Here is an 18,177-nt window from a genome sequence, read left to right on the forward strand (position 1 = left end):
TCATTGTCCTTTAACGCAATGCAAGAAAGTTGACTAATCACAAACGACAGCTTAAATAATCCATCGCTTGTGATTTCCAAAATCACTTGCATTGTGCTTATGTTCTTGCATTGCATCCTAAGTGGGAACCAAGCATTACTGGGACCTCTGGGAGAACGGTGTTGTACTGTCACAAATAACTAAAGAAACCAACAAATCGTTGCAGAAATTGATTTGAAAGCTAAATTATGAATAATCATGTGTATAATCTAATTGCGCTTTCGATTCAAGTGAACAAAACAATATACAACATTTTAGAAGAAAGAATAATTGTTAAGCTTGGCACTCTTGTCCCTGTCAGCATAAATGTACAATTTTGCCAGAGACATTCATATATTAACAATTATTCACACTTGAAGTATATGTTTTTGTTTAAAATTTCCTGCTTTATAAGCAACCATTTCTGCTTTGTACCCCAAAGCTTTTGGAGGCGTGGCTTTATAACTATGCCTTTTGTTTGTTAACATCTTTGATTGGCTGATTTGTTTTATTATGTAATTTTGTGTTATGTTATCCTTTGTTACAATTCTCTTCACCTGATGATGGGCTATGCCCAAAACATGTTGTAATAATAAAGTTATATTGAGGCAGTTTTAACTTATTTGATATTTTGTTCTATACCCTGTATATGCAGCTCTTTGATTTATATTTAAATACAACATTACCTGTGTTTGAAAGCATGAATGTAATTGGGTAAGGAATGGTGGTTTATGAGCGAGTGCCAGCACTCTCTTCTCAATCATCGTGCACTCTACATCATCATCCTGGATAATCACATCCTTCTTTAGTATCTTAATCGCATAAAGCTCGTCAGTTCCTTTTCTTTCTGCCAACATAACCTGTAAACAAAGATAATAATAGTTTTGCAATTAGAACCTACTGCAAATCTATTCTTGTAACAATTATTTAAAAAAAAACCTAATTAGTTTAGAACACGAAGTATAATTCCGATTTTTGTACTTCAAAGATATCCGATGAAAAATAAATAACAAAAATGTACAGTAAAAACCATTAAAGAACATACTATTTGTTTTACAGATAGCACCATTAACATGTTTCTTAATTGCCAGCTTGTTATTTGAAGTCTTTTTTTGTACAATCTAACGTAAATTTTTATTTCAGATACTTTTATCAACTAATGTATCTATTTATAGGTAATTGTAATACACATGAATACATACATGAAACCTTTATATACACTGTACAAAAGAATAATAATGTTATTAATTGTGTAATATCTTTTTTATGTACTCAAACTAATGGTAAAAACTAAATACTGTAGTATCCAACCGGATATAGTTTTATAGATTTTTATTAATACTATTGTGAATATATTTTTATGACTGCACTATAAAATACACCCAAAATATTTTCCTTACATAGAATACAAAGGACATAATAAACAGAATTCTGAATATTTTCTTTTAAGAACTACAACAACAGAAATATTTGCCTGAAATAACAGCCTTACAAACAACAGATTTTAATTTAAACACAAAGTGTAACAATTCGATCTATTCAAGAATCTAAAATATTACAAAGTGTTTTTTTTGTTGATTTATTTGACATTTGGCTCGGTTATCATTTATTCTCAGAAATCTATTTTGAAAAATTAGCTACGTGTCCTAAAATGAACTATACAAAATTGTATGTAATAATGAATTCCAGCCGAAAGTAAACCAATTTTATATTGTGTCATTTGATTTAAACAATAAATTTACATGCAGTGAAGCCTGTGCTGTATAACATTGAAAATAAAATTGTACAGTAGTTGAATTCTAAGTCTATAATGTTTACAAGCAATATATCATTATTGTATTGCGCAAAAACAATCAAATACAGTCGCCAAATCTGGTTGAAATTATTTCTACTGAATACTGATCAATGTATGCTAATAAAGAATTTTCGCAAGAATTACCATAGCAGAACATTCAGATATTAACCATTAGGTTGGGAAAAAATTCATATTAATAGTGTATATAGTAAAATAAATTCCTATTTTTTTCTTTTGGAGCTGAGGGTTTAGTGTTAAATAGGAAATAAAATATCAAGAATGCAAATGTTCATATCAACTAAAATAGTTTATTTTTAATTTATTGCATTTTTACATTTAATGCAACAAATTTATTTTTTGGCACAAGCCAATTTAAAATTATTATTTTTTTTTCAAACTGAAAAAGAATCCTTCAGCTTAATTGCCTCCTTTAGGGCACCTATATTCTGGGGACTTTTGTTTGGGAGTCCTGAAGGTTCCCCCTTAAGGTGCCCCCTTAATAGGGGTTCCACTATATTATGGAATCGTACACATTTCCATTTCATGTTTTCCAAAACTGTTACAAAACTCAAATCTATTTCTGTAATTATCTATGTCATAAGAGCATCTTCATTTAGATGATTGAAAATGGAAAGGAATATAAAGAAAGGTTGAGTACCCCCAGTCATGCTGTTGATACAGATGTGTTGATTTTTACTTCCCAATGGGCATGTTCTCATTGTACGCTATTTATGCTAGGGGGCGTGAATCGAATTGTAGTAAGTAGGTCAAATATTATTGATTACGTCATGGAGCATTACCAAGATACATATTTACATTTGCGAAAGCTTTCATGTTAAAACACAGATTTCAAAGTACGGCCGACTAAATTATTGTTGTTCCTAATTACATGACGATAATAAAAAAATAACAATCCAATCGATCAATTGCAGGATGAAATATAAAGATGTTATTGATGAATTAATCTTAATATTTCCTTTATCATTTTATACTGTAGAATCCTCCTTTTAGGCACTCGTATTTTGTTTTGTTTTATTAAATTTTCCACAAACATTAAATCATACAGTTGTACATTCTGATAAAACATAGATTAACAGAAACATGAGTGTGGATGGAGGTCAAATAAGTTTAAAGAAATTTAAAGCTGACCCCCATTTCAAACATTATACATACATTATAATAATTATAAAAAAAGATAATAAAGAAGTAGAAAAAAACATGAATAAAAAATTTTTAAATAAACAGAGTAGAATTCGGATATGGGATAAAAAGCAAATATGCTTATGGAAATATGTAAAATCATGGCACAGATTATAATAATAATAACAACAACAATATAATGGAAATGTAATCGATACACTATTTGAGAGAAAAGGAAATACAAAGACAAAACAAATCAGATTGTGCATGTCAGGCAATTACTCACCATATGTACAGACCAGAGATTTCTTGGGGTTATATTTAAAATTAGCAATGGATGGTTTGTTTTTTAATTCAATCATATTAAGGGATACTTTCACATTATAGGAACAAGCAGTTCATACAACTTCTATTCAGGAAACCCCCCTATTAAGACGACAACTGTTACGTCCTAAAGAAGTTCTACTGCATTTATAACTTGCTACATACATAAAGCTTCTTGTGATGAACACTAACAACATTACTAACCAAAACAAGCAACAGCTGCACATCAAAAAACATTATCACATTATACACTAAATATATATTATTTTACAACAAATGAGGTCATGGGGTTTAAATAACTAAGAGAAATGTATTCATAAAAAGACTGACTGAGACAGCTGACTCTATACATGGCAAATGTAGCCATTATACGAACTATATATTGCATCTTCCACCTTTAATGACGTAGATTCATTTCATAATTTTATATTAAGATTCAGCACATTTTTAGTTACCTGAAGAAAGAAATGCAACATGGAAAGGAATTTGGAGGTGTTGATTTGGAGCAGGGTTTACATAATACATCCTAATAGCATGTTTTGTTTCTTTAACAAAATTAAAATTAAGTTAATAAAAAGACTACATTATGACTGTTGCCTGAAGGCAAGTATTCAGTATGACGTCAATGCTTATAATTATTATTCTTTGGTACAGTATATTAAATTAAATTATTAATTATTGGTGAATTGAATAACTGTTTCAATATGTGACAATCTGTATAAATATACACATAAACAAAAATTCTTTGGGCGTGGTGTTTTTTCTCCTGACATCGGACAGGATTTGAACCAGTGAAGCTGGAATTGGTAGGCATGTAACAAGCTATAACTCCACAATAATTTTAAACTACAGTATTCTTATAATTCTGTGAGACACAATATTCTAAAACCACAAAGTACTTTGCTTCAGGGATAGCAGCATTCAATATCTTTCCATCTCATAGACATGCTAAAATCAATATATTTCTCATAAACGTGATACCTGTATGTACCAGCCTTCAACTTGTCAGTCCTTGTCTACCATTAACAAGTGTTATTACATTTTATGTCATTTATGCTTTCACTCAAATAATGAGATAATTATTGTGCATTCGGTTGATTTGCATTGAAACATTGTAATATAGTAGCATTGACAATTGACTCTCCGACAGACACTCTACACAATTCTGTATAATTCACTGTTGACCCTAGTTGATGTCATTTTATCATAACCATAAAATTAATCAATAACAATTACATTATTTTCAGTTATGCAGCTTGTTTGAATACTAAACAGAAAACTCTGAACAGGCTGGGTAGTAAATCATTAATTTATGCAATATATCCAGAATATTCTGACATTATGATTCTTTTCAATCTTGCATTATTAGTATTCATATTTCTTCAACCGTGTAGCTGGCATCTTGCAGCAAATCCACATGTCAACACTGGTTCTACAATTGATCTTTTTCCCCAGGCTGGTCACCAAGTTACCAGCTCAGACACAACTCTTCCCTCACCCCTATTTGCCCTCTCTTTCATATTTCATAATTTCTAGTAGGTCCATATGTAATTCTTTGTTAAGTCATACTGTATGTGCCATCCAACTGATATCAGTAGGACTATTAACATATGTGTATAGCAGCCATCTTTAACAATTTGTTTGTTTGCCAAGGTTTCACATTCACAAAGTAGGATGTTGGATATGTACAAACAATTTTGTATGACTCCGAAAGATGGAACATAAAGATAACTAATAAAGGAATTTTGGGAAGAACAGAAAGGGCAATGATAAACTAGACATGTAACTCGTCACTTTGACGAGTTAGTTATCCGCACCACACAAACGCCACGTGCACGTCATACGTTGACAGTTTGCACACAGAAAAAGATTATGGCATTATGACCTGAACTGAAGAATATGATATGCTGTTTAGTGCTGAATTCTGTCAATTTTGTGTCATATGGTATATACAGTGCAAACGGTATAATCTGTATACTACATACAGTGTAGAATAGGTGAAATTACGGGACCAGCTATTTATTCCAATTTTTAACATGGCGACGGTATCAAAATGAAAAACTAAGATAGCAATTTCGGAAGGAAATTATCTCAGCAACAACATATTAACGTATTTAAGAAATTTGAATATGTGAAATATTGATGCGCGCTCTTTTAAATGTAATGAACTATGATGCAAAAGATGAAAATACGACTTTTTTTATTTAACTGGCCATATGATGACGTCACAACATCTAATTGGCAAAATGTTCACATGAATTCGTATCTACAATCCAATAGCTTCCTGAAAATGTTTTAATCATGATTATCACGTTTTATTCTGACGAGCTATAACAGATTGAAATTTACTGTAAAGATGAAAATAAGTGACCCAGGTTATCTACATTTTTAGACATCATTACGTCATAAAAATTAAAATATTTTTAACTCATGCGAAAGATAGTTGATTGACCTAGAAAATATAAAAATCGGGATGAAAATGAAAAACCGATAAGTGGAGATGCGCTCTATTAAATGTGATGAGCTATGACAAAAGATACAAAAATCCTATATTTTATATTCGCGTGGCCATACGATGACGTCACAATGTCCGGTTAGCCATATTAAAGCATGAACCGATATCTACAACTCATCAACTTCCAGAATATGTAATAAAAATAACTTTCACCGTTTAGTTTAGAAACTACGACTGTTTAAAAAAGGGCATGATTTTGACGAATTTTTGAACTTTTTCATCAAAAACATGCGCAAATTGTCCAATTCGACGTGCTCGTATTGACGTAATTTTAAGTCGAAATGGTTCCATATTTGGTAAAATTACTATAAAAGGCTGGAAAAATATGATTTATGTAAAACATTGACGTATTTCACGCTTTGTGTACACCGCGCGCGCAAAAATTTGCGCATCCGTGGGAATTTTTGACATGCTTAAAATGACATGAAACGCGTAAAAAGTTGATTAGAAATAAATTTTGCGCATTTTGAAATTTTAAATGCGCGTGCGCGCGTAACTTCTTGTAAAACATGCCATTTTTAATCCACAAAAAGTTTGCCCTTGATATGACTTAAATTTTCACAAAGTGTAAAAAAAAAATTATGTTTGGTTTTTAATCTATGATCAATCATTGAAATTCATAAAATCGCACGTAAGTCATGTTGCGCAACTCTGACGTATTTAAAAAATACATGCTGCACAACTTCATATAAATGTTCATATGTTGACAAAGTTATGAAATGTTATGTTAACACATTTTAGAGATACATGAGCCACAAAAAAGTGGAGGAAAGAAAGAAGAAAAACATAGAAATTGATCCAGTACAGTTACAAGGAGTTATCCGCTCAATGCGGATAACTAAAAAGATGTGTGGAGAGGAGCTCATAGAACACTAGGAATAAATGAAACAATGATGTAAAAGGATTGTTATGAGGAGTAGTTTTAAATGGATGGGACATATTCTAAGAAAGATGAAGATGAACCAGTATTAAAGAGAGCTCAGATTTGGAGGCATGTAGATGAGAAAGAGGCCTATGGCCAAACGTTATGTGGAAAGATATGGTAAAGAAAGAAGGAAAGTTGGTTTGGAGGAACATGATGCACAATACAGGAAGAAGTTGAGAGATTGTGTAGCAGCCTCAAATGAATGATAGTCAGTAACTCTTTGGAAAGAGAGAAAGCTGGCTCAAATAAAAGATGATGATGAAAGCAGGATGTTCTCCACCGTTACCTGAAACTGTTGCAATTTCATATCTTTTCCAAGTTTGGATGTCTAGATTTTTTCTTTCTACTTTTCATATCCCCAGCAGAGTTTTTCATACAGGTATGTAAATCATAAACTTCCATCAATCTTCATTTTAACACACCCAGAAAAAATAATAATAATAATAACTAGAATTTAATTCGTCACTTTGACGAATTATAGGTGATCATTTTATCATTTTAATAAAATTAACATTTGTTAAACATGCATGTACGTTAACATACGATCGTTAAAAGTTGATGTACGCCATCCTATGACATGATGCATATACACTTATAGTGCTGAGTTCTACCTATTATGTGTCATACAATATGTACAGTACTGTATAGCTATATACAGTGTAGCATAGGTGAAATTACGGGACTCATATCGTGTTCTAATTTTTTGGTATGATGGAATTTTCAAAATAAACTCGAAGATAACAATTTCGAAAGATAATGAATTGAGCAAATAAATATAAGGATTGGAAGAAAATTTGACACGTAGAAGCGCAATGCGCGGTCTTTGTAATTTGTATAACTTTGACTAAAGAAATTTAAAAACTACTTTTTAACTTCAACTGGCCATATGATAACATCACAACATCCGATAGGCTTAATTTTAATATGAATTCATATCTACATTTCATCAGCTTTCATAATAAGTTATAATCTTCAAGGTCACCTTTAATTCTGAAGAGCTATAAGATATTCAAATGTATGGTGTAGCTGAAATTACACGACCTAGGTTATTCAAGTTTTTACGCGTGATGACGTCATCAAAATAAAAATGTTGACAACTCATTAGAAGAATAATTAATTGAGCAAGCACATACTAAAAGTTGTGCGAAAATCAGGCTCAAATAACGGAGATGCGCTCTATTGAATGTGATAACCCACACAAAAAGATACAAATTCCTAATTTTTAAATTCAAGTGGCCATTTGATGACGTCATACCATTTTGTACGTCTAATGTGTATATACATTTGTATCTACAACTTATTGGCTTCCATAATAAGTTAAAAAAATTGGGGGTCATCTGCCATTCTGAAGAGTTATATTCATTTTAAAAGGTCCTTATTTTTTACCATTTTTAGCACTTTTGTACAATTAGTGTGCGCATTTTGTCATTTTTAACGTGCTCGTATAGCATTATTTTAAATCGAAACTGACTCAAATTTGGTGAATGTACTAAGGATGGTGAGTAGAATGAGATTTGTTAAAAAAAAAATGTTTTTACGCTTTTTAAGTATCGCGCGCGAAAATTTTTTTTTGCGCAGTAATTTTTTGAAACACGCAAATGGCCTAATTCATGCTCTAAATTGATCAAAACTTAATTTTGAGCGTTTTAAATTTTTAACACGCGAATTCACGCGCATGACCCTACGTGCGCGTGCGTTTTTATTTGCTAATATTTTACCCTTGACCTGAAATTTACGTGTAGTGAATTTCATTAATATGTGATAATGAATTATGGAGATATGATTGATAATGTGATTTCGCAAAATGGCGTATAAACGACGTCACGGATGAGTGATCACGCTGGAAAGCTTATTAGGATTAAGTTATATTATTTGAAAGATATTCTGAAATTTTGGTAATCATTGACATTAAACTTTTTGAGATAATTGTTACACAAAATAGTGTACAGAAACAATAAAAAGAACTAGACATGTAACTCGTCACTTTGACGAGTTAGTTATCCGCACGACAAACGCCACGCGCACGTCATACGTTGGAATTTTGTACACGGAAAAAGATTATGGCATTATGACCTGAACTGAAGAATATCAATGCTGTTAGTGCTGAATTCTGTCAATTTTGTGTCATATAGTATATACAGTGCAAACGGTATAATCTGTATACATGTTACATACAGTGTAGAATAGGTGAAATTACGGGACCCCCCGTTTATTCTTATTTTTAACTTGGCGACGGTATCAAAATGAAACACTAAGATAGCAATTTTGGAAGGACATTATCTCAGCAATCACATATTACCGTGTAGAAGAAATTTGAATACGTAAAATATAGATGCGCGCCCTTTTAAATGTGATGAACTATTACGCAAAATATGAAAATACGACTTTTATTATTCAACTGGCCATATGATGACATCAGAACGTCGGATTGGAAAAATGTTCACATGAATTCGTATCTACAATCCAATAGCTTCCAGGAAACATTTTAATGATGATTATCACTTTTTATTCTGACGAGCTATAACAGATTGAAATTTACTGTAAAGATGAAAATAATTGACCCACGTTATTTACGTTTTTAGACATGATGACGTAATAAAAATTAAAATATTTTTACCTCATGCGAAAGATAGTCGATTGATCTAGACAATATCACAATCGGGGTGAAAATGGAAAACGGATAAGTAGAGATGCGCTCTATTAAATGTGATGAGCTACGACGAAAGATACAAAAATCCTATATTTTTTATACGTGTGGCCATACGATGACGTCACAATGTCCGGTTAGCCATATTAATACATGATCCGATATCTATAACTCATCAACTTCAAGAATATGTCATCCACAAAAAATTGACCGTCCAGTTTAGAAATTACGACTGTTTAAAAAAAGACATAATTTTGACAAATTTTGACAAATTTGTTAACTTTTTCATCAAAAACTCGCGAAAATTATCCAATTCTACGTGCCCGTATGATGTGATTTTAAGTCGAAATTGTTTAAAAGTTTGTAAAATTACTAGAAAAGGCAGGAAAAACATAAATCACGCGAAAAAAAAAGTGTTTTGCGCTACGTGCGTCCGCTTGCGTAAAAAAATTGCGCGCACCTGGGAATTTTTGACATGCTTAAAATGACATGAAACGCGTAGAAAATTGATTAGAAATTGATTTTTCGCATTTTGAAATTTTAAACGCGCGTACGCGCGTAACTTCGTGTGAAACATGTCATTTTTTTTACACATAAAGTTAGCGCATGATATAAATTAAACTTATGCTAAGTTTCATCTGAAATTGTTATATGGTTTTCGATCTATGTTAAATACGCGAAAAACGTAAAAACGTGCGTAAGTCACGTTGCGTAACTCTGACGTCATTCACAATAAGAGGGGCACAACTTCACGCGAATGCCCATATGTTGACAAAGTTATGAAATGTTATGTTTACATGTTTTAGAGATACGCTCTGCACAAAAATGACAGAAAGAAAGAAGAATACAGAAAAAAAAGAAGATGAAACAGGACAGTTACAAGGAGTTATCCGCTGAATGCGGATAACTAACTAGAATTTAATTCGTCACTTTGACGAATTATAGGTGATCATTTTTATCATTTTAGCGTTATTTTAAGTCGGAATGGACTCAAAATTGGTGAATGTACTAAGGATTGTGAGTAGAATGTGATTTATACATCAAATTAGATTTTTTACGCATTTTAAGAATCGTGCGCACAAAAACGCATTTTTGCGCAGTAATTTTTTGAAACGCGCAAATGGCCTAATTCATGCTCTAAATTGATCAAAACCTAATTTTGCGCGTTTCAAATTTTTAACGCGCGATTTCACGTGCATGACCTTGAAACACACAACTTTTTATTTGCTAATATTTTTACCCTTGACCTGAAGTTTACCTGTAGTGAATTTCATTTATATGTCATAATGAATTATGGAGATATGATTAATAATGTGATTTCACAAAATGGCGTATAAATGACGTCACGGATGAGTGATCACGCTGGAAAGCTGATTAGGATTAAGTTATATTATTTGAAAGATATTCTGAAATTTTGGTAATCATTGACATTAAACTTTTTGAGATAATTGTTACACAAAATAGTGTACAGAAACAATAAAAAGAAAAAAAATAACTAGACATGAAACTCGTCACTTTGACGAGTTAGTTATCCGCACGACAAACGCCACGCGCACGTCATACGTTGGAATTTTGCACACGGAAAAAGATTATGACATTATGACCTGAACTGAAGAATATCATATGCTGTTAGTGCTGAATTCTGTCAATTTTGTGTCATATAGTATATACAGTGCAAACGGTATAATCTGTATACATGTTACATACAGTGTAGAATAGGTGAAATTACGGGTCCCCCCGTTTATACTTATTTTTAACACGGCTTTGGTATCAAAATGAAACACTAAGATAGCAATTTCGGAAGGAAATTATCTCAGCAACAACATATTAACGTGTGGAAGAAATTTGAATACGTAAAATATAGATGCGCGCCCTTTTAAATGTGATGAACTATTACGCAAAATATGAAAATACGACTTTTTTTATTCAACTGGCCATATGATGACGTTACAACATCCGATTGGCAAAATTTTTACATGAATTTGTATCTACAATCCAATAGCTTCCAGAAAACGTTTTAATCATGATTATCACGTTTTATTCTGACGAGCTATAACAGATTGAAATTTACTGCAAAGATGAAAATAAGTGACCCACGTTATTTTCATTTTTAGACATGATGACGTCATAAAAATTAAAATATTTTAACTCATGCGAAAGATAGTTGATTTACCTAGATAATATAAAAATCGGGGTGAAAATGGAAAACAGATAATTGGAGATGCGCTCTATTAAATGTGATGAGCTATGATGAAAGATACAAAAATTCTATTTTTTATATTCGCATGGCCATACGATGACGTCACAATGTCCGGTAAGCCGTATTGATGCATGATACATGATCTACAACTCATCATCTTCCAAAATACGTAATAAAAATAACTTTTACCGTTTAGTTTAGAAACTACGACTGTTTAAAAAAAGGTATAATTTTGACAAATTTTGACCAATTTTTGAACTTTTTCATCAAAAACGCACATAAATTATCCAATTCGACGTGCCCGTATGACGTAATTTGAAGTCGAAATTGTTTAAAAGTTTGTAAAATTACTAGAAAAGGCTGAAAAAACATAAATCACACGAAAAAAATCTGTTTTTAACGGTACGTGTGCTCCGCGCGCGTAAAAATTTGCGCGCGCCTGGAAATTTTTGACATTCTCAAAATGACATGAAACGCGTAGAAAGTTGATTAGAAATTAATTTTGCGCATTTTGAAATTTTAAATGCGCGTACGCGCGTAACTTTTTGTAAAACACGCATTTTTTTTTCAACAAAAAGTTAGCGCATGATATAAATTAAACTTTTGCAAAGTTTCAATTTAAAATGTTATTTGGTTTTTGACCTATGTTAAATATGTGAAATTCATAAAATCGCGCGTAAGTCATGTTGCGCAACTCTGACATAATTCAAAAATAGGAGGTGCACAACTTCACGTGAATGCCCTCATGCTGACAAAGGTATAACATGTTATGTTTACAAGTTTTTGAGATACGTGAGACACAAAAATGGGGGAGAAGGAAAGAAAAAACTAGACATGAAACTCGTCACTTTGACGAGTTAGTTATCCGCACCACGACAAACGCCACGTGCACGTCATACGTTGGAATATTGCACACCGAAAAAAATTATGTCATTATGACCTGAACTGAAGAATATGATGTGTTGTTAGTACTGAATGCTGTATATTTTCTGTCATATAGTATACACAGTATAATCTGTATACATGTCACAAACAGTGTAAAATAGGTGAAATTACGGGACCCGTATTTTATTTTAATTTTCAAAAGGAAACGCGAAGGTACTGTAGTAATTTCGGAAGAAAATTATCTCAGCAACAACATATTAACGTTTAGAAGAAATTTGAATACGTGAAACATTAATGCGCGCTTTTTTAAATGTAATGAACTATGACGCAAAAGATGAAAATATGACTTTGTTTATTTAACTGGCCATATGATGACGTCACAACATCTGATTGGCGAAAAGTTCACATGATTTCGTATCTACAATCCCATAGCTTCCTAAAAATGTTTTAATCGTGATTATCACATTTTATTCTTACGAGCTATAACAGATTAAAATTTACTGTAAAGATGAAATTAATGACGCTGTTAATTAAAATTTTTAGGCATGGTGACGTCATAAAAATTAAAATATTTTTAACTCATGCGTAAGATAGTTGATTGACCTAGACAATATTAAAATCTCAGAGAAAAAGGAATACAGATAGGCGTGATGCGCTCCATTGAATATGATGAGCAATAATGAAAGAGACAAAAATCCTATATTTTACATTCGTGTGGCCATACGATGACGTCACAATGTCCGGTTAGCCATATTGATTCATGATCCGATTTCTACAACTCATCAACTTCCAGAATATGTAATTAAAAAAAAGTTCACCTCGTTGTTTAGAATCTATCACTGTTTAAAAAAAGGCATAATTTTGACAAATTTTTGAACTTTTTCATCAAAAACGCACGTAAAGTATCCAATTCAACGTGCCCGTATGACGTAATTGTAAGTCGAAATTGTTTTAAAATTGGTAAAATTACTATAAAAGGCTGGAAAAACAATTCAATAAAAAAAAAATACTTTTAGCGCTACGTGCGCACCACGCACATAAAATTGTTCGCGCGCGTGGGAAATTTTGACATGGTCAAAATGTCATGATCAGCGTAGAAAGTTGATTAAAAATTAATTTTGCGCATTTTGAATTTTAAATGCGCGTGCGCGCGTAACTTTGTGTAAAACACGCAATTTTTTTTCCACAGAAAGTTAGCGCATGATATAAATTAAACTTTTGCTAAGTTTCAATTTAAATTGTTATATGGTTTTAAATCTATGTTAAATACGAGAAATTCATAAAATCGTGCGTAAGTCACGTTGCGCATTTCTGACGTCATTCACAATAGGAGGTGCACAACTTCACGTGAATGCCCATATGTTGACAAAGTTATGAAATGTTATGTTTACACGTTTTTGAGATACGCGAGATACAAAAATAGAGGAGAAATGCGTATGCGCGCGTAACGTCTTGTAAAACATGGCATTTTTAATCCACAAAAAGTTTGCCCTTGATATGACTTAAATTTTCACAAAGTGTCAAAACAAATTTATGCTTGGTTTTTAGTCTATGATCAATCATAAAAAATCATAAAATCGCACGTAAGTCACGTTGCGCAACTCTGACGTCATTCAAAAATAGGAGATGCACAACTTCACGTAAATGCCCATATGTTGACAAAGTTATGAAATGTTATGTTTACAAGTTTTTGAGATACGTGAGGCACAAAAATGGAGGAGAAAGAAATAAGAAAAAAAAAAAAAAAAAAAGTAACAGGACGATTACAAGAAGTTATCCGCTACTAAGCGGATAACTAACTAGACATGAAACTCGTCACATTGACGAGTTAGTTATCCGCACCACGACAAGCGCCACGTGCACGTCATACGTTGGAATATTGCACACAGATAAAGATTATGGCATTATGACAAGAACTGAAGAATATGATATGCTGTTAGTGCTGAATTCTGTCAATTTTGTGTCATATAGTATATACATGCAAACAGTATAAATCTGTATACATATTACATACAGTGTAGAATAGGTGAAATTACGGGACCCACCGTTTATTTCAATTTTTAACATGGCGACGGTATTAAAATTAAACACTAAGATAGCAATTTCGGAAGGACATTATCTCACCAACAACATATTAACGTGTAGAAGAAATTTGAATACGTAGAATATGAATGCGTGCTCGTTTAAATATGATGAACCATGACGCAAAATATGAAAATACGACTTTTTTTATTCAACTGGCCATAGGATGACTTCACAACATCCGATTGGCAAAATGTTCACATTAATTCGTATCTACAGTCCAATAGCTTCCAGAAAACGTTTTAATCATAATTATCACTTTTTATTCTTACGAGCTATAACAGATTAAAATTTACTGTAAAGATGAAATTAATAACCCTATAAATTATAATTTTTAGGCATGATGACGTCATAAAAATTAAAATATTTTTAACTCATGCGAAAGATAGTTGATTGACCTAGACAATATTAAAATCTCGGAGAAAAAGGAATACAGATAGGCGTGATGCGCTCCATTGAATATGATGAGCAATAACGAAAGAGACAAAAATCCTATATTTTTCATTCGTGTGGCCATACGATGACGTCACAATGTCCGGTTAGCCATATTGATTCATGATCCGATATCTACAACTCATCAACATCCAGAATTTGTAATTTTAAAAAATTTCACCTCGTTGTTTAGAATCTTTGACTGTTTAAAAAAAGGCATAATTTTGACGAATTTTGACAATTTTTTTAACTTTTTCATAAAAAACGCACGTAAATTATTCAATTCAACGTGCCCGTATGACGTAATTTTAAATCGAAATTGTTTAAAAGTTGGTAAAATTACTAGAAAAGGCTGAAAAAACATAAATAAAAAATAAAAAAAATGTTTTCAACGCTACGTTCGCACCATGCGCGTAAAAAAAGGCGCGCGCGTGGGAATTTTTTACATTCTTAAAATTACATGAAACGCGTAGAAAGTTGATTAGAAATTGATTTTTCGCATTTTGAAATTTTAAACGCGCGTGCGCGCGTAACTTTGTGTGAAACAAGCCATTTTTTCCCCATAGTCAGTTAGCGCAAGATATAACTTAAACTTTTGTCAAGTTTCATATTAAATTGTTATATGGTTTTCGATCTATGTTAAATACGCGAAATTCGGAAAAACGCGCGTAAGTCATGTTGCGCAACTCTGACGTCATTCAAAAATAGGAGGTGCACAATTTCACGTAAATGCCCACATGTTGACAAAGTTATGAAATGTTATGTCTACACGTTTTTGAGTTACGCGAGACACAAAAATGACAGAAAGAAAGAAGAATACAGAAAAAAAAAAAAAAAAAAAAGATGATGAAACAGGACAGTTACAAGGAGTTATCCGCTCAATGCGGATAACTAAAAAAAAAAGTAACAGGACAGTTACAAGGAGTTATCCGCTCAATGCGGATAACTAATAATAATAATAACTAGAATTTAATTCGTCACTTTGACGAATTATAGGTGATCATTTTTATCATTTTAATGAAATTAACATTTTTTTAACATGCACGTACGTTAACATACGATCGTAAAAAGCTGATGTACGCCATCCTATGACATGATGCATACGCTTATAGTGCCGAGTTGTGCCTATATATGCCATATACAATATGTACAGTATATACTGTATATCTATATACAGTGTAGCATAGGTGAAATTACGGGACCCACATCATGTTCTAATTTTTTGGTATGATGGAATTATCATAATAAACTCGAAGATGGCAATTTCGAAAGATAATGAATTGAGCAAATAAATATAAGGATTGGAAGAGAATTTGACACGTAGAAGCGCAATGCGCGCTCTTTGAAATTTGTATAACTTTGACTAAAGAAATTTAAAAACAACGTTTTAACTTCAACTAGCCATATGATAACATCACAACATCCAATAGGCTTAATTTTTATATGAATTCATATCTACATTTCATCAGCTTTCATAATAAATTATAATCATCAAGGTCACATTTAATTCTGAAGAGCTGTAAGATATTCAAATTTACGGTGAAGGTGAGATTACACGACCTATGTTAATCAAGTTTTTACGCGTGATGACGTCATCAAAATAAAAGTAGTGGCAAGTCATAAGAAAGTCAATTAATTGAGCAATCACATACTGAAAATTGAGCGAAAATCGGGCACAAAATAACAGAGATGCGTTCCAGAAAAAGTTAAAAAAATTGGGGGTCATCGTGCATTCTGAAGAATTATTTTCATTTTAAAAATGCCTTATTTTTCACCATTTTCAACACTTTGATGCAATTAATTTGCGCATTTTGTCATTTTGAACCTGCTCGTATAGCGTTATTTTATATCGGAACTGACTCAAATTTGGTGAATGTACTAAAGATGGTGAGTAGAATGCGATTTGTAAAAAAAAATTGTATTTTTTACGCTTTTTAAGTATCGCGCGCGCAAACAATTTTTTTTGCGCAGTAATTTTTTCATGCTCTAAATTGATCAAAACTTAATTTTGAGCTTTTTAAATTTTTAACGCGCGATTTCACGCGCATGACCCTACGTGCGCGTGCGTATTTATTTGCTAATATTTTTACCCTTGACCTGAAGTTTACGTGTAGTGAATTTTATTAATATTTGATAATGAATTATGGAGATATGATTGATAATGTGATTTCACAATGGTGTATAAATGACGTCACGGATAAGTGATCACGCTGAAAAGCTTATTAGGACTAAGTTACAGGACTTGAAAGACATTGTGAAATTTTGGTAGTCATTGACATTTAACTTTTTGAGATATTTGTTACACAAAATAGTGTACAGAAAGAAGAAGAAGAATAAAGATTTCATACAATAACAATAGGTGATCATTTTATTCTAAATGATCACCTAATAAAGATTTCATACAATAGCAATAGGTGATCATTTTATTCTAAATGATCACCTAAAAATAAAGATTTCATACAATAACAATAGGTGATCATTTTAGAATATTTTATTCTAAATGATCACCTAATAATATTGATATTCTTCTTTAATTTTCGATACTGATGACTATGTCTGAATATTAAACTTTTATTAGACGCACACAGCTATGAGATATTGAATTTGGGGTCAATAGACATGACCTACATTGGAGGTACAAATAACTGACCAAATTGAGTAACTAAAGATGACAATAAAATTATGTTTTATGTGTTCTACAAATTAAAGGAATATCATGTTAAATATCAATTGTACAGATAAAATGTACCTTTTAGAAATTAGACAGTTGTGAAGATACTCCAACATTTTAGGTAATGCAGTATAAACTTTATTACTACAACTCCAGCAATATTAAACAATCTGTTTTGATAATTCTGCAAACTACACAAAACTATTTCAGAAAACTTATTTGAAGCGAACTTTAAATCATCCCAACCTAAAATTTATTTGAGAGATTTGTTAATTGTGAAAAACAACAGAATGCCAGTGAAATTTATATTTGATCATCAGGATAAAGTTAATTTGTACAATAAGTAAAAAGAAAATGATTGAAACGTGAATAACTTAAAATATCAAATTAATTTTATATTTATATTTCTTGTGCTACAGTATGTTGAACTAAATAAATAAATAACAATTTCTCTGAAAACTCATACAAAAAAGAACATAAAAGCTACGCTCGCGCTAACCGCTCGCCAATTCGCCAATGGCGACTGGAGTCTCCATTTGGCGA

The 18,177-nt window shown here is 31.8% G+C and overlaps 1 protein-coding gene across 3 annotated transcripts in view; it reads right to left on the reverse strand.

Moving 5' to 3' along the window:
- The window catches only part of LOC140063505 (protein kinase C-like), a 108,718-nt gene that overhangs the window by 16,067 nt on the left and 74,474 nt on the right, over window positions 1-18,177 (reverse strand). For all 3 annotated transcript variants that reach the window (XM_072109850.1, XM_072109852.1, XM_072109851.1), the window contains exon 9: window positions 705-878. In XM_072109850.1, coding sequence (XP_071965951.1) covers window positions 705-878 — 174 coding nt within the window. The remainder of the gene's footprint in view (window positions 1-704; window positions 879-18,177) is intronic.

The sequence above is a fragment of the Antedon mediterranea genome, chromosome 1 (genome assembly GCF_964355755.1).
Source record: "Antedon mediterranea chromosome 1, ecAntMedi1.1, whole genome shotgun sequence".
Classification (NCBI taxonomy): Eukaryota; Metazoa; Echinodermata; class Crinoidea; order Comatulida; family Antedonidae; genus Antedon; species Antedon mediterranea.